Source organism: Littorina saxatilis, linkage group LG2, assembly GCF_037325665.1.
Source record: "Littorina saxatilis isolate snail1 linkage group LG2, US_GU_Lsax_2.0, whole genome shotgun sequence".
NCBI lineage: Eukaryota > Metazoa > Mollusca > Gastropoda > Littorinimorpha > Littorinidae > Littorina > Littorina saxatilis.
This window is the reverse complement of record NC_090246.1, coordinates 99,414,739-99,439,813: the sequence shown is the minus strand read 5'-3', so window position 1 is coordinate 99,439,813 and position 25,075 is coordinate 99,414,739. Positions and strand designations below refer to the sequence as shown.

The following is a 25,075-nucleotide window of genomic DNA, read 5'->3' as shown; positions in this document are numbered from 1 at the left end:
AAGTAAGTCTCCCAGTGTAAGATAGTAGCAAAAATAAAGCCATTACAGAATAGTGGAAAAATGGATCTTACAGACCTGGGAACCGTTACGATTTCGCCATATTTTTTACGCATGATTGTCTAGAATACAATCATTACGGTCAGTGAAAAATAATACAATGAGAAAAAATCCTAATCTACTTTTCGTTTCAAGTGCATCCCGAAGCCGATCAAGTATTTTGACACATGATCACAGTTTGTTTCAATAAACATTGAAAGAAAAATTTGTTTTAAATGTATTTGTAAACTTAATCAACTGTGTGACGGACGCTTGTGAATCATGTTTGAATCATGGCCGTTCAAATGCTGCGTGGAGTACGCTCATTTTTCTGAAAATACACCAAGTTTGTTTGAGAATACTTCTTCAAATGCAAAACAGGGGGTTCCCAGGTCTGATCATACATTATTTTATTTACTAATTGAACTTTAAGGCGACCCTTAACACTATTGTGACTAGCACTGCCACGGCGTTTACGTCCTGCCTGCCCAAGCTTGCCACCAAGAAACTTCCCAAAAATCAGTAACTGTAAAGAAATCTGTCTAGCAAGCTTGAATTAAGTCCAATCACCACCAAATTTTGTGTACTAATTCAAAAATGGATGCCCAGTTCAGTCGTGCTATTTATAAGTTTGTCACGCGATTTGTTTTAGCAAAGAGGGGTGAAAGGGGGATAATTTGTGTTTTTTAACGTTTTTTTGTGTGTGTTTTATTTTCTACTGCTTTTTTTAAAAGTTATTTTTTAACAGAAAGTATTATAAATAATGTTATAACCAAACAAGGTGTAAAACCTATGAATTAGCTGAAATATTGTTAACATTGTACACAGAAATAAGGAGACAGTACAAAGAAAAAAAACAAGCAAATCACGCATTCACTCACAGCATCCTGACTCAAATGAAACAAAACTGTAACACTCACCAAATGATGTCTAGGTAATCCATATTGAATATAAGTCACATTTTCACAACAAAGTACCAACTGTACACCTATGAACAATTCCAAAAGGATTTGAAGGCTCCAGCCATCCATTGTTATCAGTGCTGCCACGCCCCCATAGCTCCTGCACGATTCCGAGATACATGTTCGTCTAGCAGTATCACCGCCTACCACGTGTAGTTTGCCGACTCGTACTAGCAACAACGGGACTGTTTCTTCCTCACTTTCACTGCTTGTATCGCTTTCGTGAGGCTAAAACGATACGTCCGAATCATGCTCTTCGGGATCCTCTAGGTCCAACATCCGGAGAATCTCCTCCCGAGACAAGGCTCGCCTTTGATTCATTTTTTTTTCTCAAAAACGCACACAAATCAGGCGAATTTGCAAATGGCAGAAGGGGACGCCAAGTGTATCAAGGGAAACAACTCAATTTATTTGCAAGCTTCAAAAACCGGGAAGCAATCACGAGTCGTGTACCCTCTATGGCTGGTACTGAAAAATGCGCGTCCCGTCCATGGGCGTGTCAGCGCTGGTACTGATTTATCAGTGTCCCGTCGCGAAAGTGTTAATAGCCAACTTGCACAATACCCCACTTGAATAGCTCTCCGGTGCGAAAGATGAGAAAGGTTCACTTCCCTGCGGTCAAACTGTTTGCTCTCACAAGCGCTGGTGTTCTCTGGCTTGTGTTAAAAAAATTTTTTTTTAAAAACTCGATCGCCTTTCCTTTGTGCACGGGCCATGCTTGGGTACTTTGAACGAACTTTAGGATTATTCTTGCGGCTATCATTGCCGCAGCCCACTGCTCACAGTAAAAATTCACAATTTTCAAGGCGAAGTGTCCGGACTGAAACGCAACCTCTCACAGAGCTATCCGAACATGTCTGCATTTTGCAGCAGATCTCGCAAGGCCACACAAGTTAACGCACATTTATCGCGCGACTTGGCGGCGCTGACCAATAGGGCAAGTCGCCTATTGAGCCCGAAGTTGACTTCGCGAAGACTTCGCAGTCTTTTTTTCGAAAACTTAGTGCTTAAAGGCTGACATTGTCCTATTTAATTACTTCCAGGGCTTTTCCCATCGTTGCGGGGATGTATAAATTAAGCTTCCTGCAAAGTTTTAGCTTTGAAGTCCTTACCAATTACGAGAAATAATTAATTCTGTATTGCTATGTTCTCCAGGACTTGGGCTATTTTTAGACCGTCAACACAGACAGTACAGCGTCGCCAATCCCCGCGTGAAGGAAATCGCTCACCTTCCACGTGCAAACCGTAGTGATATTGACACGCCAGATTAGCGCGGTAGCGTATTGTGCTAAGCAGGAAAGCACGCTTTTCTGTATTCTTGTTAACTTCGCAATTTCCGGGAAACATCCACTTTCACTTTGAGACTGTTTTGTTTACATTCGACACTATCAAAACCACTTTGATATGAGAGGGTAAATTTACATAGTGCAATATCATATTTGATTGTATCCCTTTTATGTTTTATGTTTTATGTGTGTCGTCCTATACAATTGTTGTTATAATCGTTTACAGGCAGACAGGGTGTGCCGAAGAAAAATTTCCATTTTTATGTAATATTTTAATGGACAATAAAGTGCTGTTATTGTTATTGTTATTGTTGCAATACTGAAATAATTTGTTCTGTGTTCGAAAGCTACAGCTAATCGTTATTATATCCCCTTAGGTACAGTTTTATAACATTATTGGCACATATAAACAATAGGAATTAATGAATGAACGCTACGTATATGGCAGCCTTTAAGCTTGGTGCAGCCAGCTTTGACAAGTGTACTTTTATTACTTACCCATTCTTTTTGTACATTTGAGATTGATTTTTTTGTAGTTGCTTTTTGTCCTCATGTACACAGTACACAGATGAGGATTTCTGTCAATTTTATGATGAAAAAAACCAAGTTGCTTAAAATTATCGGCATCCGAAGAGTGGCTTTGAAGATTTCCTTGCACAAAGTATGAGCAGTGGCACAAGCAGGGGTCTGCAGGCAATGACGGTATTACAGAGACTGAGACAGCATTTTCAATTTCATTTTCTCCATACGCATGTAAAGAAGAAGTAACGTTTTTTCTTCATATTTCAGAGACTTGGTTGCTGCATCCCACCTGAAACCACTGAATAAGGGTGACCGCCTTGACAACATCAATGAGTTCTCCAAGCATCCATGGAATCCTGCAGCTTCCGGTGCAAAACAGAACAGTGATGTATCCAAAACATCACAGACAAGACAGGTGTGTGCTCACTTTGATTTCTCAAGGCTTGGATTGGATTGGATTGGATTGGATTGGATTGGATTGGATTGGATTGGATTGGATTGGATTGGATTGGATAAGATTTACAGTCCAGTGAGGTTACCCTCATGGAAATTTGGGCTGCTTTCTCCCCAGGGAAAGCGAGCTGCCATACATACGGCGCTACCCATATTTTTTTTTTCCTGCATGCGTGTATTCATGTTTCCTGAGACTTAATGCCGTGTGAGATGGAATTTTTTTTTACTTTATTCCAAGTCCCACGGGTATTTGATGGACATTTTTATCTATGCCTATACAATTTTGCCAGGAAAGACCCTTTTGTCAATCGTGGGATCTTTAACGTGCACATCCCAATGTAGTGTACACGAAGGGACCTCGGTTTTTCGTCTCATCCGAATGACTAGCACTTGAACCCACCACCTAGGTTAGGAAAGGGGGGAGAAAATTGCGGCCTGACCCAGGCCTGAACACGCAACCTCTCGCTTCCGAGCGCAAGTGCGTTACCACTCGGCCACCCGAGTGGAAACTTTTGTGACTCCCCTCAGTATCAGAAAAGTCTAAGTAATTGTCAGTACAGTATTACTATTAGACTGCTTGCTCTTCTTCTTTCAAATGTGCACATTTCTGCACCTCTTTTTCTGCTCTGAGTTAACCCTTGCTAAACCCCAATAGGAAGGTTTCCGCCAGTTATCTCTTTGAGGATTTGGGTGCTTACAGAGTACCGTACCCCTTGCGGGGGCATCAAACATCAAGGTCACAAGCAGGGTCAAGGGGAAGGTCGGCTGGGCGGACAGGAGACTATTTGTGGAAACTTTAAAATCATTCAGAGTGTAAACCTCAGATCTCTTGATGTTTAAGGGCAGGTGTTTAGTGGTTAAAATTGAACTGTTTAACGTATTGCAGTAGTTCCATCAGTGTCCCGTGTGATAGCTTCCAAAATCTACCCAAACAGATGTAGATGTTTCTGTAGCTTTGAACGGCCATTCTCTTTGTTTATTTTCCCTTCTTAACCATCAGTTTTTTTTTACTGGCATGCTTCTGAAATACATCTGTTCTCTCAAATTGACATATCCAGCTGTATTATTTTGCTATTATATAAAATTATATGAATGTTCACCATAAATTACAACAAAATCATAACAGTAAGCTCTCCTGATAATTTCAGACAGTTATCCTCTTTGTAATGACTTAAATAAAGCATGGGATAGTGGAGACAATAATAATCAGGCCTGGGAATGAATAAAAGGGATTTGGGCGTACTGACTGGAAAATGTTGCGTTTTAAGCATTTTTAAGGGCACACCGAGGCTCTTTTCTTACACAATTAGAAAAGAACTTTGTGGTATTTACGACGAAAGGCGTATCATTCCCAAGCCTAAATAATGTTAATGTTTGTTCTGTCCTAAGGGGGAGGTGAAAGTTCCCAAGAACAGCCAGGAGTTTGCAAAGGAGTGGCAACGAAACATCAAAACTCCACAACAGCGATACACATACCTGCTTAATTGTGGATCAGCTCACTTGGCGCAAATCTTCAGAACAGAAGTCAGCTTTGGACTTCTGGGTGACATTTTAGCTGCTCTTGTCATATTCGAAAAAGAGAATATCAAAACTGTTGTGGACATTCTGTTGAGTTTAAAACAATCAAACAGGTTTGTGTTGTCACTGCAGTTTCTCAGCAAAAAGGAAAAGGATGTGTGTGCGCAACTGTTTGACAAACTTTCAGAAGTCATTGAGGAAGATGGAAATGCTGCTGAGCTGAGGGAAACAGTGTCAGGCCTCAGGGCCGACTACCTCACTTCATAGCGGTCTGTGCTGAGGGAAACAGTGTCAGGCCTCAGGGCCGACTACCTCACTTCATAGCGGTCTGTGCTGAGGGAAACAGTGTCAGGCCTCAGGGCCGACTACCTCACTTCATAGCGGTCTGTGCTGAGGGAAACAGTGTCAGGCCTCAGGGCTGACTACCTCACTTCATAGCGTTCTCTGCTGCTCCAATGTCAGCCAACATTTCTGACAAATCGGGGGAACTGTCATGTGGAGTTTTATGCAACCAAATTCAGAAAATATGACTGGTATTGGCTATGTGTTGTGATTGTGTTCATCTTCAGAATTCTGTTTTGGTATAATAAGAAAAAAGAAAAAAAAACAATCACCAAAGTGCTACATTGTGCTTCATATAAAAAAAAAATCTTCTGTTGTATAAAAAGACCAAAACATTATACTGTACTCACGTAGAAACAATAGAACAGAAAGGACTACAGATCAATGATTCAATTAAAAATTCTGTTCGATCGTCCGACTTCTTTTTGACAAGATTCAACATCTGTGTACTTTTTGTTATATTTAGTCAAGTTTTGACTAAATATTTTAACATCGAGGGGGAATCGAAACGAGGGTCGTGGTGTATGTGCGTGTGTGTCTGTGTGTGTGTGTAGAGCGATTCAGACTAAACTACTGGACCGATCTTTATGAAATTTGACATGAGAGTTCCTGGGTATGAAATCCCCGAACGTTTTTTTCATTTTTTTGATAAATGTCTTTGATGACGTCATATCCGGCTTTTCGTGAAAGTTGAGGCGGCACTGTCACGCCCTCATTTTTCAACCAAATTGGTTGAAATTTTGGTCAAGTAATCTTCGACGAAGCCCGGACTTCGGTATTGCATTTCAGCTTGGTGGCATAAAAATTAATTAATGACTTTGGTCATTAAAAATCTGAAAATTGTAAAAAAAAATAAAAATTTATAAAACGATCCAAATTTACGTTTATCTTATTCTCCATCATTTGCTGATTCCAAAAACATATAAATATGTTATATTCGGATTAAAAACAAGCTCTGAAAATTAAATATATAAAAATTATTATCAAATTTTTTTTTTTCGAAATCAATTTAAAAACACTTTCATCTTATTCCTTGTTGGTTCCTGATTCCAAAAACATATAGATATAATATGTTTGGATTAAAAACACGCTCAGAAAGTTAAAACGAAGAGAGGTACAGAAAAAAGTGCTATCCTTCTCAGCGCAACGAATACCCCGCTCTTCTTGTCAATTCCACGGGCACTGCCTTTGCCACGGGCGGTGGAGTGACGATGCTACGAGTATACGGTCTTGCTGCGTTGCGTTGCGTTCAGTTTCATTCTGTGAGTTCGACAGCTACTTGACTAAATATTGTATTTTCGCTTTACGCGACTTGTTTGGTTTTAAAATAACTTTACGAGATTTTATATTTGTGTGCACTTTTGTTTGCTTTAAAAAATGTTCAGACAAGCATCACTGCCTACCCATTAACACATTTCAATTGTTATGCCCTGAAAAGTTTAATTGCATGCAACACTATGACAAGCGTAGACCGCACATGTCACATGTAAGTGGTATATCTGACCAACTTTGTTATATATATCGTAAATAGAGGATATTATATTAAAATAAACAAGAAAGAAAAAAAATGTCTGAAACATATCATTTGCTGTATATTTTGTTTTAAAATCTTTGGATGATCCATGGTCATTTGAACAGCAACCATATTCATCAGCAGACCTGGGAACCCCTGTTTTGCACTTAGAGTATTCTCAAACAAACTTGGTGTATTTTCAGAAAAATGAGCGTACTCCACACAGCATTTCAACATCCATGATTCAACCATGCTTCACACACGTCCGCCACATCGTTAATTAAGTTTACCTATACAGTCGAGATCGCTTTACACAAAATGAAAGGGACCAATATTTTTTCCGAGTTAACGTTTTTTCGCGATAACGAAAATGATCAAACTGATCACTTTTTAAAAACAAAAGCAAGATAAAGAAGATAAAACAGTGCCATACCTTAAAAAAAAGCCTCCGTAGTGTGCTGCGGACGAAGTACACGGTTCAGTCAGAGTCGGCAGTTTTGTCGTCTGCTACAGTTCATTATTTTGTTGTACACTTTAATTCCCCACAAAAAAGATTAAAATCCATTGCAGTGTTTAAAATCCATTGCAGTGTTTATGAATTCACACAGGACGAAAGAAATCCGTCAACTTCAACTGTTTGACAGGCTCACTGCACTTTCCGACGAACCGTTCAATTCTTGTGTACATTTAAAACAAATCCTTTTTTTAATTTTTACTGACAAAAACTGTAATCATGTGTCAAAATACTGGATCGGCTTCAAGATGGGCTTGTGAATAAAAGTAGTCTAGGAATTTTTCTCGCATTTTTTTTCCCACCGACCGTACTGATCGTATTCTCGACAATCATGCGTACAGAATACGGCGAAATTGTATGGGTTCCCAGGTCTGCATTAGGCATGGGAATTCCAAAATAGAAAAAAACTCTGAAAATAGGCCAAGGGGGGACCAGGGGACTTCGCCCCCCGGAAGGAAAACGAATTTTAGACCAATATTTTGATAGTTCTTGTGTAAGCAAATAATGGCTAGAGAGACAATAGTATACATGTACATATAATTTAATTTACCTTTTTTTTTGCCGCTGACAATATTTTATTTTCGCTGAAACGTAATTTCAGTTTCGCGGAAAATTCCCATGCCTGATTCATGTCAAACTGCATGAAAGGAAAGCGGACATATTTCAGCGTGCATTCGTTTGACTGAATGGTTAACGACGCCTCAGTGTTCCCAACATGCATGCTATAACCCAGGGGGTACACCTTTGGATGGGTCGGTTATCTTACAATAAATCTACTCATACTTGCACACATTGTGAGACTTTCTCTTACACACACACACACACACGCACACGCACGCACGCACACACACACACACAACAGAGTAACACAGAATAAATCACGCGACTGTTATGATTTATTGTTGGACCATCACTCTGAATGATGAATGTTACCAATATCGTAGATGAATGAAGGAATGGATGAAAATGGATATATTTACAGTCATGGTAATAAAATACTTTTGTGGCAATGAGTGCAGACCTGCATTTGTTTTGTTCTGCGTTGATGCACAGGCATGCCATGAATGGTTGAATCTGAGGCGAAATGATGTTTTTGGTATTTACACATGACTTTTAACCACCAACACAAAAGATAGCATAACTTCAGACTGACAAGATAGCTGAAGAACTACAAAATGAACACATGGGCTAAGATATGCAGAAACAATGTCATAAGATAAAAATAGCGTGCACTTCCTTAAAACTAAGATGAATGAATAAATTTGCCAGTACAATGGCTCAAGTCCACAAACACCGTCATAACACTGAAAAACCATGCTCGATCTAAGTAATACAACCAGGAATTTACGGACATGTACAACAAGCACATCTAAATTACTGCATTCTTTCAATCAGTTCCGAAGTTGTAAAAGAAAAAAAAGAACTCCATTCTCTTAACACTGGAATTGTACTTTGCGTCCTTGGCCATCCACCTTGCTAAGAATTACAATGACCTCTGAGTTCAATTCATAATCAAAAAGGACAGGGATTCAAATCTACTCCAGACCTGTTTACCCCCATAAGTGTTTTGGAGTAATGCTCAGCCCCAAAAATAGTAATCCTGGCACAAAAATAGTAATCATCCCGCATTCGTCGCCAATTACAACGCACATGACAACTGTGTCTGCGAAACAAAATCATGCACATATATCCATCATTCACAAACAAAACACATCGGTCAGTTTTTGTAGTCATCATAATTTCAAAGAAGATCACATCAAAAGCACATGCATCACTGATTCTTTTTCTTTTGCTCGTAGTAGGCCTTTTTCAGTGTGTCAAGCCCTTCTCTATACTGTACTTGCGCTTGCCGAATGAGTGAGGGTGAGACTTCACCACTAGAATAAGGCTCTCCAGCGTCTCATCAGACAGACATGATCTCTGGTCAGTCCTGTGCTTTTTCACCCCATTTTGCCATTGAAAAAAACAATGCCAAACATGTGATTTTTTTTTTTTTTTTACATTTTTTTTTATTTATGAAAATCGTAGTCTTGACACGGATAGCGGGATGGCGTATTTTTTGCAGAAAATCGTAATAAATTACGCCAAAATCGTAAGGGTAAACAGGTCTGCTACTCTTAGGCAACTCTACTTCTTTTCATAAATTACCAATGGACAAGGAAAGACAATTCTACAAATTACCAATGGACAAGGAAAGACAATTCTATAAATTACCAATGGACAAGGAAAGACAATTCTACAAACATATAACTCCAGCAGCACTGTGTCGTAAAATCAGTCAGAAGAAATTCTGACCCAAATGTTTTTTTCAGGGCAGTTTGTAGTTGCAAATGTAATTTTTTTTTAAAAGGTATGCCAGTGAAGGGATTACAATGCCACCATGAGCTGTTCTACAAACAAATAAAACGGAGATTTCACACAACGAATGGGACAGGAACACAACACAATTAAAATGTTCAAGAAAGCCATCTAAAAATCATTCCCAAGTTGGGAATCAAAATGACATAAAAACTATTTACACAAATAATAAAACCAGGTCTTGATTAAACTGAAGACATCAGAGTAGAACTGACAGCACAGCGAATGAGTTTCCATTGTTTGAAGACTGAAATGATTATGATTTGCTGCAGACAGAATCAATAAGCAAGTTGGAGGCAGAGCTAAATAGACTGACCAGATTTACACAAATTTTAACTTCCAACCAAACGTGAAAAAAATAAAGAGATCTTGCGTAAAAAAAAAAGAAAAACAAAGAGCTTACTGATCAAAGTGGTCAAGCAGAGGGGACAGACGGACAAAAGATCTGCGTTTAAGTACACATCACATTCTTTCAATGAGCAGCTTTCTAGAGTTGGAAGCAGGGCGCTCACAGATGACTGAACTCACAGGCGCAATCCTGGCATGACCAGCCAGCCAATCCTTACATACTGAGATGATGGGGTTTTCAGTCAGACAACTTTCACCCAGCACTTTAAAAGTCTATTCTGATAAAAACGATGCACCTCTGTGAAGGGGTGAGGCTACTGCTGCCAATTTGTCAATAGTCTCTTTGCAGGCAGGCCTCTCATCCAGCACTCCTAGGACAAGAATCCTCGTCCAGTCATCAAACACTGACTCTCAGTTGCACTGGCAGGGCTTTGCAGCTGCTGGCAAACAGTCCCGACACAACACGTGTGTCTAGTAAGTTGTATGCCTTTACTAAAAGCTGCAGACCCGGCTGCTCGCTGAGTTGTCACTTAACTGTTGATGCACACATGTGCATGTCTAATAGTCGTCAAATTCATCTTCAGAGTCGTCAAAGTTGTATTTGACTGGAGCCTTGGCGCGACCAGCTGGAGCACGGCGAGCGGCGGCAGCAGCCGTGTCAAAGTCTCCCCCTCCAAGGTCACTGTCGTCGTCGTCGTCAGAATCCTTCTTGGCTGCCTTTTTCTGAAACATGGCAACATTTTTTAGTTGCAACAATGTTTGGAAACAAGAAAAAATCACACATCACCAAACAAACAATCTCCCTTCATACCTTGCTACTCTCTTACATAATAGGAAATGGAAACAATGCATTAAGAGAAATGTACCAGTTTCATGAGACAGCATAAACTAGAATCACCATGCACGCAAAAAAACCCACGTTCATGGACTTTTCACTGCACGTACTGCTCAACTAAAATTTGAACAAATGTAAACAAATAAACAATGAGGGAAAAGACAGACCAAACAAACACAAACCTAAAGGCAAACATGCAACACAACTCATTTACCTTTGCTGGGGCTTTTTTCTTCTTGGGTCGGAACTCATCTGATGCCTCAGAGTCACTGTTTATGGGACGTTTCGGAGCAGCTTTGGGCTTCTTGGGCTTACTCTCTCCAGCATCTGGGGGTTTTAAAATATAAAAATAAATAAAATAACAAAGTTTGTTCTTCTACACATCCCAAAAATGTCTGAGCTGAAAATTCCAAAGGACACTAACAGTAGCAAGAGCATTTATACTGCAATATATGTATACACCTTTATATAGACATCTGCACATGATACCCAATACCATAGATCAAAGGAGTGAGTGAAAAAAGTCAGAAAAAATATGTAACACTAAAATGCGAGCAGTGAACATAAAACTTAGTACCATATTTTTGACAAAGTGCGAAAGTTTTACCCCTCAGTTTCATGACACAACTCTAAATCAGTCATGTATGTGATGCATGCATTCAGCTAGCCACATAAATGTTCAATCTTCTTCAGCGTTCCAGAATTTTCTGGTTACGTGTGAGCTCGTTTGCCCATTTGGGTTCCCCAAACTATACTCTGAGAGCATAGTCAGCTTCACTCCGCTTTCGTTGAGTAGGCATGCTGGATATTTTCGTGTTTCCATAACCCACCAAACTCCGACATGGATTACAGGATCTTTTCCATGCGCACTTGGTCTTGTGCTTGCGTGTACACACAAAGGGGGTTAAGTCACTAGCAGGTCTGCACATAAGTTGACCTGGGAGATCGGAAAAATCTCCACTCTTAACCCACAAGGCGGCAGCGACCGGGATTTGAACTCACGACCTCCCGATTAGGAGGCCGACATCTTACCACCACGCCACTGCGCCCGTCAATGTTCAATCAAACTAAAGGCTCCTTTCAGGCACTTCATGTACTGAAGTTAACAAGCAGTTTGCTAATTGCGAGTTTATTACTCGACTTGCATTACACAGAAACCTCATTCCTACATAAACTATAATCCCAATCTGCAAATATCAGAAGATAAAAACAAACTCAGCAAATGATTTTACTTTTTTAGAGGCCATGCGAACAGCAACTAAATCTATACTTTCAAATACTCACGCCAAATGTTACAAAATAACAGCTATAAATCTAAAACAAAACAAGGAGAAACTGATAATATTGACGTAACAAAGCAGGAACAAAAAAAAATTTAAATAAAGAAATCTGCATGCACTTGACATTTAAAGCTAATCAAAGTTCAAACCTCTGGAAGACTGTGCTTTGTGGGTTGGGCTGTGTTCAACAATTTCAAGGTCACTCTCGTCGCTCCAGTTACATGCACCAATTTTGGACATTGGGGCAGGAGCTGCTTTGGGTTTAAAAGCGTTTGCTATGGATGGCTGTTTGGGGTCCGCTACTAAGCAAAGAGTAAGGACAGAAAAGAAAAGGGGGAAAAGCATAAGTGCACAGTATGAGGCACACAAAATATAGAAGAGAAAAAAAGTGAGATGCTTTGCAAGTGAACTGTGTAACTCTCTTTTGACGCTGCCAGCTATGAGGTGAAATTCTGTAGCTCTCTTAAAATGTTCCCTTTAATCACATTCTCTTTCATAGTAGATTTGGCAATGTTTAAAAGACAGAAAAGGCAAACCCATTAATAAATGAAGCAATCATGAAACTTCACTTGGATAGCATACACACAAAAAAACTCCCACACAAGCTACATGCATTCACTGAAAATATAAGGCAGATTGCACATCTGATCAAAATAAGTGTCTTCTGAATGATAGTGCCTGGATTGACATTTGTAACCAAATTCTTTGAGATTAAACTTTTTCTTCCATTTCAGGCATCTTTTTGTTTAGTGTTCTGACTCAGTATTCCAACCCCACTTCATCCACTGTCAGAGCTCCACCAAAAGGGTCCGGTTTGAATCAATGTGTTTCCTAATCCTAGCCTTGATCAGATATGCAACGTGCACAACTAGCCATGCAAGAGTCAAGCCAGTCCAAGGACTGAGGTAAACTAAGCAAGCCAAGAAAGGTGAGCAGGCCTACACACAAACACCTAGAAGCAAACACAGCCAAACCCATACTGTAAGAATGAACGCATATACCAACACCCAGAAGCACCACAATCATCATTCAGATCTCACTTTTTTTGGGTTTCTTGGCAGCAGCAGCTTTGGGGGCAGCTAGTTTCTTGGCTGCTGGTTTTGCTGCCGGCTTTGGAATGATCAGGTCCTCATCTCCATTCTTGTCTGAAGAAAAAGAGAATTTCATTTTTGTAAACAGCGACAAAAGTTTAACAAACAATTTATCAGTGCTAGAAAAAGGGGAAGAGAATTTGAAGCACTAATGACTAAATGAAACTCTGACGGCTCTCCTGTTCACATCCATAACAAAGAAACATAAGGCAACTAAATGAAACTCTGACGGCTCTCCTGTTCACATCCATAACAAAGAAACATAAGGCAACTAAATGAAACTCTGACGGCTCTCCTGTTCACATCCATAACAAAAAAACACAAGACAACTAAATGAAACTCTTGACGGCTCTCCTGTTCACATCCATAACAAAGAAACATAAGGCAACTAAATGAAACTCTTGACGGCTCTCCTGTTCACATCCATAACAAAGAAACACAAGACAACTAAATGAAACTCTTGACGGCTCTCCTGTTCACATCCATAACAAAGAAACACAAGACAACTAAATGAAACTCTTGATGGCTCTCCTGTTCACATCCAAAACAAAAAAACACAAGACAACTAAATAATTGTGTGAACCTTGAAAAAAAGAGGGAAAAAAAGAGGGGAAAAAAAAAAGAAGAATAAATATAAAACCCAAAGGGCTCATACCTTTGTTCAATGAGTCATTGTCCAAGGAGAATCCATTGTCAGTGTCAGAGAAGTCCATTTCTATGGTGGGTTTGCTGGTTGGTGCTTTGGCAGCAGGTCTGAAAACAAAAGATGGTCAGAAAATTAAAATGACAAGTTTCACTACACAAGTATTGTTTTCTCTCTGCAACATTAATCCCCTGTTCATCTAATTATACAAGTGATCAAGCCACACTGAAAGGAAACAGCAAACTTTCTAAAAATGAGCCTATGGCAATTTTCCAGAATCTTAAAGACAGAGGGGCAATTGGGAGGGTATGCCAATAACCCCTTAATGGGTCACAAGTGTCAGTTATATTTTCTGGAACTTCAATAAGTAGCAAAGCCAATATCCAGGATCCTTTCTTTTCAGAAACATGATTACAAATCACAAAATATACTTGGGGAAGTATACTTATGGATTAACTTGCTCATTTCCAAGGCAACACATTGCAACTGAACTTTTAATCTTCATTCCACCAAATTCCAGTTAGGGGAACTCCAACAGAAAACAGAAAAGCTGCATCATACTCACTTTGCAGCAGCAGCTTTGGGCTTGGGCTTGGGTTCATCAGAATCGCTTTCTGACCCATACTTGAAAGATCCGACATCATCATCCTCACTGTCAGAGATGCTGGCAAATTTCTTCTTGGGTGCGGCCTTGATGGGAGTGTCATCCTCACTGTCGGAGATGCCGCCAAATTTCTTCTTGGGTGCGGCCTTGATGGGAGTGTCATCCTCACTGTCGGAGATGCCGCCAAATTTCTTCTTGGGTGCGGGCTTGGCGGGACTGTCATCTTCATCGGACAAGGCGGGTGCTGGTGAAGGCTTTCTGGCAGGAGGGGCAGTGGGTCTGGAGGTGAAGGAGCCATTGAATTCATCATCGTCGTCACTCTTGATGGTTTCCTCTTCCCCGTCCTCTTCAAAAGTGTACTTGGCTTTGGATGCTGCAACCATATTGTCAGATATGCTTATAACGTTTTAGTGGTGTTTTTGCTGTAGTATGAACCACTGTAATTTCTCCTGTTTGACATATATTAAAGTTAACTTTATTTGATTTGAGATGCAGAATGCTGTAAATAGGACCCATAGCATGTTGCACTTGGCAAGCTTCACCAGCTCGTTTCAACATTTAAAATATGCCTAAAGAAAGAATTCTATGCAACACAAAGCAATTGACTCACTATCATCACAAAACCCATAAACCAGTCCACAAATATTCTTTAGGTAGTCTAGTACACAAAACAACAACTGTTTCTTTGATTTCAGGTGTTAAAGTCCATTTTTATCTTTTCATTTATTAACATGTATACAAGTATCTTCTGTAAATAGTTACTCTTCACTTAAAAACTGCCCAACTCATAAACTCAACACAATACAATACAATATACAATACAATAACTTTATTAATCTCTAAAAGAGAAATTACATTGCTGAGCGTTTGTGTCCGTAATAATAACATACATAACACATTCAAAATAAACATTTGTTCTTTGTCCTGAGAAAATATAGCACATTGGTTATCACATAAGAAAGTATATTAAAAATAAATTAACATGCATTCACCATCAACAATGCACAAAAGAAACACCCCCAATGAATTACAAAGAATGCAAGCAAAGAAAATCATGTGAGTGAGTGTTGCCTAAAAACATGTAGTGTCTAAATGAACATGCAGCATGTAAAACAGTGCAGACAACAATCCCATATTGACAAATGTAGGAACCTGCAGCTCTGCGAGGACCTCTGTCACGAGCTGCAGCAGCAAGGGCAGCGGCCATGTCGTCTTGGCCCATGTCATCCGACAAGTCACTCATCTCGTCCTCCTCAGAGTCCGACCAAGGGTTCTTCTTCTTGCCTTTTTTGCCTTTGGTGGGGGACCCTCCCGTGGATGCTGCTGGTGATGTTGTAGCTAGTGGCATACAAACAATTCATCGTTAGCAACAAACAAAGCATAAGATACATCACATACAGTGGACCACATCACCCCCTCATGCCTTACATTCTTTAAAAATATAATCCCTAGTATTGACGTCTTTCACACTGTTTTCTTAAATCAGATAAATGCCGCACAAAGACGTACACACCTCATCTCATACAATGCATGGCCACCAAAACCTGTGCAAGACCTTACTGATTCAAAATTTCACAAGTTCTTGTGACTATTCCTCTTCTTCACCAACACACCCCGACTGCAACATTTCTGTCACCGTTTGTCCTGTACTTTACCCTCTCCCCTGTTTAGCAATTGTCTGGATAGCTGCAAGCAGCAGCACTACTTTCTTCTTCTTCTTCGTTAATGGGCTAAAACTCCCACGTTCACTCATGTTTTTAGCACGAGTGGATTTTTACGTGTATGACCGTTTTTACCCCGCCATTCTGGCAGCATACGCCAATTTCGGGGGAGGCATGCTGGGTATTTTCGTGTTTCTATAACCCACCAAACTCTGACATGGATTACAGGATCTTTTCCGTGCGCACTTGGTCTTGCGCTTGCGTGTACACACGAAGGGGGTTAAAGTCACTAGCAGGTCTGCACATAAGTTGACCTGGGAGATCGGAAAAATCTCCACTCCCACCAGGCGGCAGTGACCGGGATTCAAACTCACGATCTCCCAATTAGGAGGCCGACGTCTTACCACCAAGCCACTGCGCCCGTCAGCACTACTTTAAGTCATAAGAAAAGCCAATACTAGATTCTATTCTAAACTGCATCATCATCCACACATCCAAGGAAGAACCACAGCACTCCTCACCTTTAGCACCGCGACCTCTGCCTGCCCCTGTTCCTGCAGGCTTGCGAGGTTTCTTGATCTTGGCAACACCCTCTGAGTTGAGGTTGAGTCGCTGAGCGAGAGACGGAGGCTCAGCATCGCCGTCATCTTTCACGCTCTGTGACTCTCCGTCCATGGCCTCAAACCCATCGTCACCGAACTGTAGCTTCTCTTTCTTCAACTGCAAATGAGTTTAATGGTGAACCAATGCAGTCGTCGCAAATGCTACGATATGGTTTTTGATGAAAGGCAAGCTGTCCAACGACAAAACAAGCACGTCTTGTTTTTGGTTGCATGCACTAACTATATAAGTTTACCTGATGTCAGTCTCTACTTTCAAATAGTGCCTATTTCACACCAAAAAAGATATATGGGTCATTCTCAGAAATGGTGGTCCAGTGAGAGTGAGTAGGGGTGACACATTTGAAATCATGAAAAAGTAAATTAAAATTATTTCTACCACGACTTTGTTTATCTGAATCTATTCCTGAGACATTAAAGCATTGTTGTATGTCAATAAAAATGGTTTCTATACGTTGGTGTTGTTTTTGTGTGCTTTTCAATTGCGAAGTTCGGCCGTTTCCGGATCGCCGAAGCGTTACACGACTTTCGTGATCAGGGGAATACCGCTATGAGTCACCGGGCTATGGGCTGTTAGAGGCGCCCATCCCAGTGGCGGGAAACGCCCGGGCTATAGGAGATAGCACACTAACCGGGCTATGCCACATAGAGGTATAAGCTTGATGGTATAAAGTTTTTTACTGAGTTATTAGCATGGTATGCAAAGTTAAATGGAACTGGTAAGAACGTAGTAGAAATATTAATGGAGATCAGTTTTAGACTCAGAAAGACTTGAATTTCGGCAACAGCGCAAGTCACTGATGAGCGCGACCATGTCTCTGGCGCGACTGACCGTAGCGAGAGATCGGTTCGCAGGTCTGAGAGATACTGTCGAAGTAGAGATCTAGGTCAAATAAACTCGATGCGAAGCAGACTCATGTTTTGCCAAACATAATTTGGTGTTTTTGTTGTTTCCATGTTCATTTGTGTACTGCATTTTGTTAAAACTAATGCTGCGTCTAACCTCGGGACACGTGCCGCGACGTGACTGACTAGCTTTGTTGTTGCACTGATCTCAATTCGATCACCAACATGCTTGTGATTCGCTCTTCTTAGCCTTCGCCAGACACCGCCACTCGACTTGTTAGTTTTGCCGATATTTCTGTACAACTTTCGCTTTTTTGGTAGGCGTTTCATCTCCACAGAGATCGGCCTAACATACACTTCGGACCAATGTCGATCGCAAAACCGCGCAGAATCCGACAAATATCTTGCTGCAGACAAGGCTGTTCCGGTCAGCCTTGAAATCACAGTCCTGGTGACTACCACAATTTCGACTTCGAATTTTCGCGCACGGAAAAGGTTCTCTCGACCGAAATTTCCGGTAGATTTCCGTAATACCGTAATTTAGACCCCAAATCCGTAATAATTCCGGACAATCCGGGAGGGTAAACAGGTCTGGTATCATGGCCGCTCCTTGAAACTGCGTATTGAATGCTGTTTGGACTGATTTTACTCCATCAGGATGAAATACACGTTTGCTGAGCTCTTGGATACCTTCATATAACCATGAACTTACTACAGTGTAAAGCAAAACAGTTGGACATGCTCGAAAAATGGATAAAACAGCCTGTGGTGGATGACGAAGCGAACGGGTCAGCGAAAAAGGTAAACGCAGTGAATCTTTGTTTGTTGAACACACAGACACCCACCCGTACGCAAACACACTCACACACGCGCGTGTGTGCGAGTGAATTGCTTAGGTTGGATGTCAAATTAAAAAGGTCTGAAACAACTCATTTGATTTTGATGGTATATAGTCTCAGTATTCTGGCTGCAGATCTAAAGTCTAATCAAGCTTCAAGGTAATCGGTCAGTGATGATAGGGTTCTTCCCCTTTGCCTTTGGGCAACACCGACAATGCCCGTGCCATTGAACACTCAGAAATAGCTTGCACACACACACACCTTTTGGAAGGGTTGGGGAATCTTTGTTGAATTATATTACTCTGTGTGCTGGTGACTGTAGCTGTGGATCGAGCTTGCTTGTGTGGGAAAGATATTGATGTTGATGCTGTAGTTGGATATTGGGCCTTTTAAAGAAAAAAGGAATGGAAGTGCTTGCTGCAGACTTCTTGAGTTCTGCACTGAGGCTGTTGCTATTGATGGGTGAATCATGACTGAATGTTTGCACCATGTTGTTTGTTTACATGGTACAATCATTGTTTAATTGAGTGTCGCTGAATTTACCAAAGGTTGCAATGTAGAGTTAGAATCAGTGCTGTTGACATTTGTGTGAGTGCATTTTAACTGCAGACGCTGTTCGCTACACAAGAAAAGGTAATTTACCTTGTAATTATGGTTTTGTCTGTCGATCACCGTGCTTCTGTTCAAACTGAACTTTGTGTTTCGTAAGGTTAGATGAAACTGTGCTTGGAGAACTCGACCCGCTGTGCAGTTAAGAGTTGTTTTCACTTAATTTTCAGTCTTGCATAGTGTTTCATTGATTCACCTTGTGTCAGTGCAACGTGCCATTTTTTTTATTTTTTTATTTTTTTAAGATCAGTGTGCATTTTTAGATCAGTGGTGCAGTGTTCGTGGAAGGGAGGTTACTCTTGCTTTACCTCCAATCAGAACAGCGAGGTTCGTTTGCTGTCACTATCACTATCAGTTGATTCTTCGCTTTTGTTCTTTTTTGACTCGACCTGCACCCAAAGTGTAAAGATAAACGCTTTGTTTATTGAATCGCATACCTCAGATACGTATCATGGTTTTGTCTTCTGTGAATGTTGTGTTTTCTTTTGTTTAGCCATGTGAGCAATGCTCTTCAATCCACAGAAACATGTTCGGTGCAGGGTCAAGGGTCGGCAGAACTATAGTTCCTCGGCCAAACCGGAATCGGTACTATGATGTATTTTTTTGAGCCCATCATGTATTTAATAAAGCCGAAAAATACAACATATATACCCATAGTGGTGTTACAGAGACAAAGAAGCAGCTCATGGGATATATTATTTGCATCATGCAATCTTTTATGCCCACATTATTCTTGGTCTTCTGCATTACCTCAATTGAAGTAGGTCGATCCACTCAAATTAAAAATCCCTGAGAGCTCAGGTGTTAACGATCGTTACGGCTATACACATACTAATTAAACTGGTAAAAAGCGCATGACAGCACTGAACATCACACATGCTGAAATCAGCACCCACCTTTATTCTCTCAATTTTAAAATCTTCAGATTTCAGCTGTTAGAGCTCTTTATAAACTCACAACACTGTATGCTACACTCTATACACAGCAAAGACAATCAAGCATGCTGAAGCCAGCACCCACCTTGTTTGCTTTGGTGTTCTTGGCTGCCAAGGCCTTCTCTGCCTTCATCTTCATGGCGCTGTCGATGCGAGGCGCCACCCTGCGGCCCATGGGGGAGGGCATGGTGTCAATTGCGGCTTTCTTGGACTTCACTTTGCCCACCTTGCCCAGTTTGCCCACCTTCAACGCCACTGGCTCCCCCTTGTCGTCTGCACGCTCCTTCTCCTCTATCTCCTGTAGTATTAATATCAGAAAGTTTGTATTTGCATCAAGCACAAAATCAGTACCGCGAGGGTAGCCCGCGGATTGAAATAGGCTACCCCCTGGCTGGCAACACAGGGCAACCATGTTCCCACTGTCTATCGTCTCTTTTTGTTTCTCATCTTCCGTCTCTTGTCTTGCTGGTTATCTGCACTGTTTTCTGCCTTCAAGCCCTGTAATCTATCTGTATTCATAAATATTCTCTTAATCACTCGAAGTCGGAGTATGGCTGCCCATGTGGCAGGGTATAACAAACGGCCATACACACAAAATTCTCATCCCCAAAAAGGGAGGACCCTGGGAACTCAAGCCCAGGAACAAGAAGAAGAAGCACAAAATCAGGAAATCATAAAAATAAAACAAGTTGCGTTTAGCAAAATTACTACATTGAGTCAATCTGTCGAACTCAGAGACCGAAACTGACCTCACCGCATTTTTCACCAAGACAATGCCAGGGTTTAGCCTGGGAGAAAAAGGCAATGGGACATTATTTTGTCCCCCTCAACCAGATTCGGATGGGACATAGTCGAAGGCAAGAAGCGCCAAAGAGGCCTGTACGCGTTTTGACCAAAGATGCAAAATGGTGCAATATGGTGCCATCTCAGAATTAGACGCTATATTGTGTTATCTCTGTATGTGTGTATGTGTGTGTGTAATCCGATGTAAAGTGTACATTTGGTGGCGCAGTGATACGTAATCTCAATGCGCCCTTTGACACACTGAAGGGAATTGTGATGGGACATTTTCAGATTTAATGCGCCAATGGCGCAGGGCGCACTAATAAATGAAACCCTGCAATGCTCAACAGCACCCCCCCCCCCCAATTAAAAACAAGAAGGGCAAAGCCCATACGACTCACATGCTTTACACATTTTTCCTACCAAAATACATGTGACCTTGACCCAAGGTCAAGGTCATCCAAGGTCATGCAACACAAAGCTGTTAATTCAAGACATAGGAAGTACAATGGTGCTTATTGGCTCTTTCTACCATGAGATATGGTCACTTTTAGTGGTTCACTACCTTATTTTGGTCACATTTTATAAGGGTCAAAGTGACCTTGACCTTGATCATATGTGACCAAATGTGTCTCATGATGAAAACATAACATGTGCCCCACATAATTTTTAAGTTTGAAACAGTTATCTTCCATAGTTCAGGGTCAAGGTCACTTCAAAATATGTATACAATCCAACTTTGAAGAGCTCCTGTGACCTTGACCTTGAAGCAAGGTAAACCAAACTGGTATCAAAAGATGGGGCTTACTTTGCCCTATATATCATATATAGGTGAGGTATTGAATCTCAAAAACTTCAGAGAAAATGGGAAAAATGTGAAAAATAGCTGTTTTTTAGGCAACATTTATGGCCCCTGCGACCTTGACCTTGAAGCAAGGTCAAGATGCTATGTATGTTTTTTGGGGCCTTGTCATCATACACCATCTTGCCAAATTTGGTACTGATAGACTGAATAGTGTCCAAGAAATATCCAACGTTAAAGTTTTCCGGACGGACGGACGTCCGGACGGACGACTCGGGTGAGTACATAGACTCACTTTTGCTTCGCATGTGAGTCAACAAGACGCAAAGTCGTACAACCTGGTTACCTGAAGATCTTTAAAAACGCAGTTAAAAAGTGTATGTCTGTCATATGAAACTTCAGTCCCCATTGTGATGAGAAACTTTAAAAGATAAACTGGTACCAGACACATAATCTAAGGTGAAATTGAAATGCCTGTTTCACTATCTAGATGAGCTGCCTCTTCTTTGTCGCAGTTTCAACAGGGATCGCGTTTACACACGATTTTTGCGTATTTGACGCATTTTATAAGTCGCTGACGCGGTTTTTTTTGCCGCGCCGCGTAAGCCATACGCAAAAATATTGTAACTTTTTCTTGTCTTCACGCAGCGCTTTTGCTCTGACTTAATAATCACCCGATCCTGAAACTGACTATAGGGCTCGAGAAGTGACGACACACATGAAATCTGCGCGTCAAAACTAAAGTCCGTTTCTTTTTGCATCGAAGTATCGCAAACGAACGTAACGAGGGTATTACCAGATAATGTCTTGTCGGATAATGAAACAGACATTAGCTGCTCTCCCATCTCGCGCTTCCAAAAGGCGGAAAGTGTGTCTAGTCGTATTAGAGCGGGAAACAAACTCGCAAGGCCCGAAGGTTGGAGACAGCAGGGGTGTTATTCGACAGGCGTGCGCGGAGTTCGACAGGAAAACTCGCCGTATTTAGGTAAGGAGTGTCTTTAAGTCTTTCGTGCGTGTTTTGTTTGTGTCTGTACGTGTTTTCGTAGTACGCAAAAATATTGGTCCGTGACGCGTTTTTTTCGTTTCGTTGCGTATGACTTACGCGTTTTTTAAAAAGCTAGCGCGATCCCTGTTTCAATAATATGTAGAGCTTGAAAGAATCTCATATAAACCTTTCTTTGTACATATTTTTAATGCTGATGTGCCATGACACATTTTCATCTAATGGACAATTGTAGCTGACAAAATGATGATATTCACCATCACAGTTTTAAAAAACATTTGCATCTAGGATCAGATTGACAAGGATCTCCTCATAAAAGCAGGCTTATGACTTGAAAGGACAGACACAGTGCAGTGGAATGACAGACAATAATGAGCCTCACGTCCAGCATGATGGAGAACTGATCCAGGTCATCCTTCCACAGCTCATTGGAGGTCTTGCAGCGCAGCGCTTGCAACTCTTCTCTCTGTGCAAAACACACAACAAAGGCTACAGCACAATTATAAAACATGAAAATTAACGGAGAGACAAGCTTTGCAACGGTCTGAGCCAATGTCTTTTACCAAAAGGCAGGCAGGAGATCATGCAAATTGTAAAAGCAAAAGCCTGAAAGCACACACCTACTCCTCCCCCCCCCCACACACACACTTTAAATTTGAAAAAATGCAAAATCATGCAATCTGGGGATCTGAATTAAGCATAAGATCTTAAGCATGATCACTTGAACTTTGAAAATCCAAAAATGACATGCAACTGATTTCCGTTTCAAGCCATTTTAGGCCGCAAGACATAAACCTTGAGTGTTTTTTGTTCAAAATTAAACCTGTCATAGTCAGTTTAAAGAGGTGAACTAAATGGACTGAGAGCGAGATTGAAAAATATCATAACTCAACAGACCTAGCTACCTCTCCCCCAAAGAGTCTTCAACCTTTTCAACCAAGACACTGACCTTGGACTTTCCCTGCTTGAGGAGCTCCTCCTTGCGTTCCTTGGTCAAGCTCCACATGGGCAGGTTGAGGATGTAGTTGAAGTCTGGACCCCCTGCTGAGTCGGAGGCAGTGCTGGCGTTGTCGTCCTCCTCCTCCTCCTCTCCAGTGTTCTGTACAACACTCCACTATCATAACCTCCGTCAACACTCGGAACAATAAGCCACTGTCAACCAGTTTCTTCAACTACTGTCTCATAATCATAAAATCATTTACTGACAACCCTCCACTGATGAATAACGTCATGTTCAGCTTCATACAAACAGGCTTTGATTTGCCAATAGGTTTAATTTTCAGACAGAACAATTGCTGCTGAGGTGTAGTAGTTATAACAGGCATGCACGTTTCTTCCAAAATGAACAACAACTGAGCAATCACTTGCCACTAACAGAAGCAATAGGAACCTTACAATGCTATTTGAGGGTAAAGATGATACCTAATCAGACACATGAGATAAACACACACACACAAAGCGCCAAACACAGAGGGTTTTAAGAATACCTTGTCCTTGCTCTGAGCTTCCTTCCAGGCCTTGACGGGGTCCGAGTCATAGCCTCGCCTCACCAGTGTCTGGATGATTTCACGCTTTGGTTTGTTCTCTGTCAAAACACACAGATAATTCAGCATACACTGTAGAGTACAACATACACTTTAACACTTACAATCTGAAGAAAAGCTCAACATGTGATGTCAGGCATGAGCGCTGCCCTGAAACAGGTTTTCCCTTAAAACGTTTGATTTGACTTTTGTACGCTTTTCCCCCTTGTCTTCTCATGGAATATTTATTCAAAATCAAAGCTTTAGGATTTTGTTCACTATGGCAAATTTCTGCCAAATTGTGTGGCATGCCTTGATGTGTACTTGGCGATCCGGTTTAATAAAACTTGATGAAAGCGGTTTCCCTGCCCAACAAAGTCACCTACCACTCTGTACCACTTGAAATGATCTCACTCACCGATGACAACCTTGCCCTCAATCTTCTCCAGAATGAAGCGAGCAATGTTGTCCAGTTTGAGGGACTCAGAGCTCAGCATGCCCTCAAGGTACTGCTTTCGGCGCTCGTAGTAGTCCACACGGACATCAAAGAACTCCCGGATAATGTCCTCCACACGGTTGTACTTCTTGATGCAGCCGTTGTTGTCGAACAGAACCTGAATGAAGCAAATACCTCTATTTTACAACAAGCTACTACTGCTAGTTGAAGCAAAAACAAACCTTTCTTTGTTCTAAATGGTATACACCAGAAAATTATTTTAGGTCAAATTAGAGGCATATCTGTAATCTGTAATGCTCCCATAAAACAACAACACACCACCACCACCACCGTTTCGAAAGCATGCTGCTGTTTCTAGCCACGACCCCCCCCCCCCCCCCCCCCCCCATCTGACTTTATCCAATGCACAGAGAGTTTAAACAAAGAATTGGATAGCAATACCATCAGACCAACAAATAAACCAGATATGTTCAAGATTGATGGAGGGCTCACTGACCATGTTGGGAGAGATGTTGGACTGCAGCTTGAACACCTTGTGCAGGCCAGTCATCTCTGCTTGGGCCAGCTTGTCGGGAGACATCTTCACAATGAACTTGACTGTGGTGTCTGTGTGGTACTCCTTATAGTCCCTGCAAAAAATGACTTTTGTTTCAATCAATCAATCAATCAATATGAGGCTTATATCGCGTGTA

At 41.1% G+C, this 25,075-nt stretch overlaps 2 protein-coding genes across 4 annotated transcripts in view; one reads left to right on the top strand and one right to left on the bottom strand.

Moving 5' to 3' along the window:
• The window catches only part of LOC138960298 (coiled-coil domain-containing protein 103-like), a 9,045-nt gene extending 703 nt beyond the window's left edge, over positions 1-8,342 (top strand). The window contains exons 2-4 of the mRNA XM_070332141.1: positions 1-2; positions 3,074-3,221; positions 4,649-8,342. The exon at positions 1-2 is cut by the window's left edge and continues 152 nt beyond it. Coding sequence (XP_070188242.1) covers positions 1-2; positions 3,074-3,221; positions 4,649-5,044 — 546 coding nt within the window. The 3' untranslated portion in view covers positions 5,045-8,342. The remainder of the gene's footprint in view (positions 3-3,073; positions 3,222-4,648) is intronic.
• Positions 8,343-9,263: 921 nt separating this feature from the next.
• LOC138960297 (DNA topoisomerase 2-alpha-like) overlaps positions 9,264-25,075 on the bottom strand; it is a 33,811-nt gene continuing 17,999 nt past the window's right edge. For 2 of the 3 annotated variants that reach the window (XM_070332138.1, XM_070332137.1), the window contains 14 exons: positions 24,880-25,012; positions 24,345-24,540; positions 23,891-23,988; positions 23,353-23,502; positions 22,786-22,869; positions 19,901-20,113; positions 16,488-16,686; positions 15,458-15,643; positions 14,267-14,678; positions 13,714-13,811; positions 13,008-13,112; positions 12,117-12,269; positions 10,902-11,014; positions 9,264-10,575 (listed from right to left, as the gene is read on the bottom strand). In XM_070332138.1, coding sequence (XP_070188239.1) covers positions 10,411-10,575; positions 10,902-11,014; positions 12,117-12,269; positions 13,008-13,112; positions 13,714-13,811; positions 14,267-14,678; positions 15,458-15,643; positions 16,488-16,686; positions 19,901-20,113; positions 22,786-22,869; positions 23,353-23,502; positions 23,891-23,988; positions 24,345-24,540; positions 24,880-25,012 — 2,305 coding nt within the window. In that variant the 3' untranslated portion in view covers positions 9,264-10,410. The remainder of the gene's footprint in view (positions 10,576-10,901; positions 11,015-12,116; positions 12,270-13,007; positions 13,113-13,713; positions 13,812-14,266; positions 14,679-15,457; positions 15,644-16,487; positions 16,687-19,900; positions 20,114-22,785; positions 22,870-23,352; positions 23,503-23,890; positions 23,989-24,344; positions 24,541-24,879; positions 25,013-25,075) is intronic. The other variant, XM_070332139.1, reaches the window with a different exon arrangement.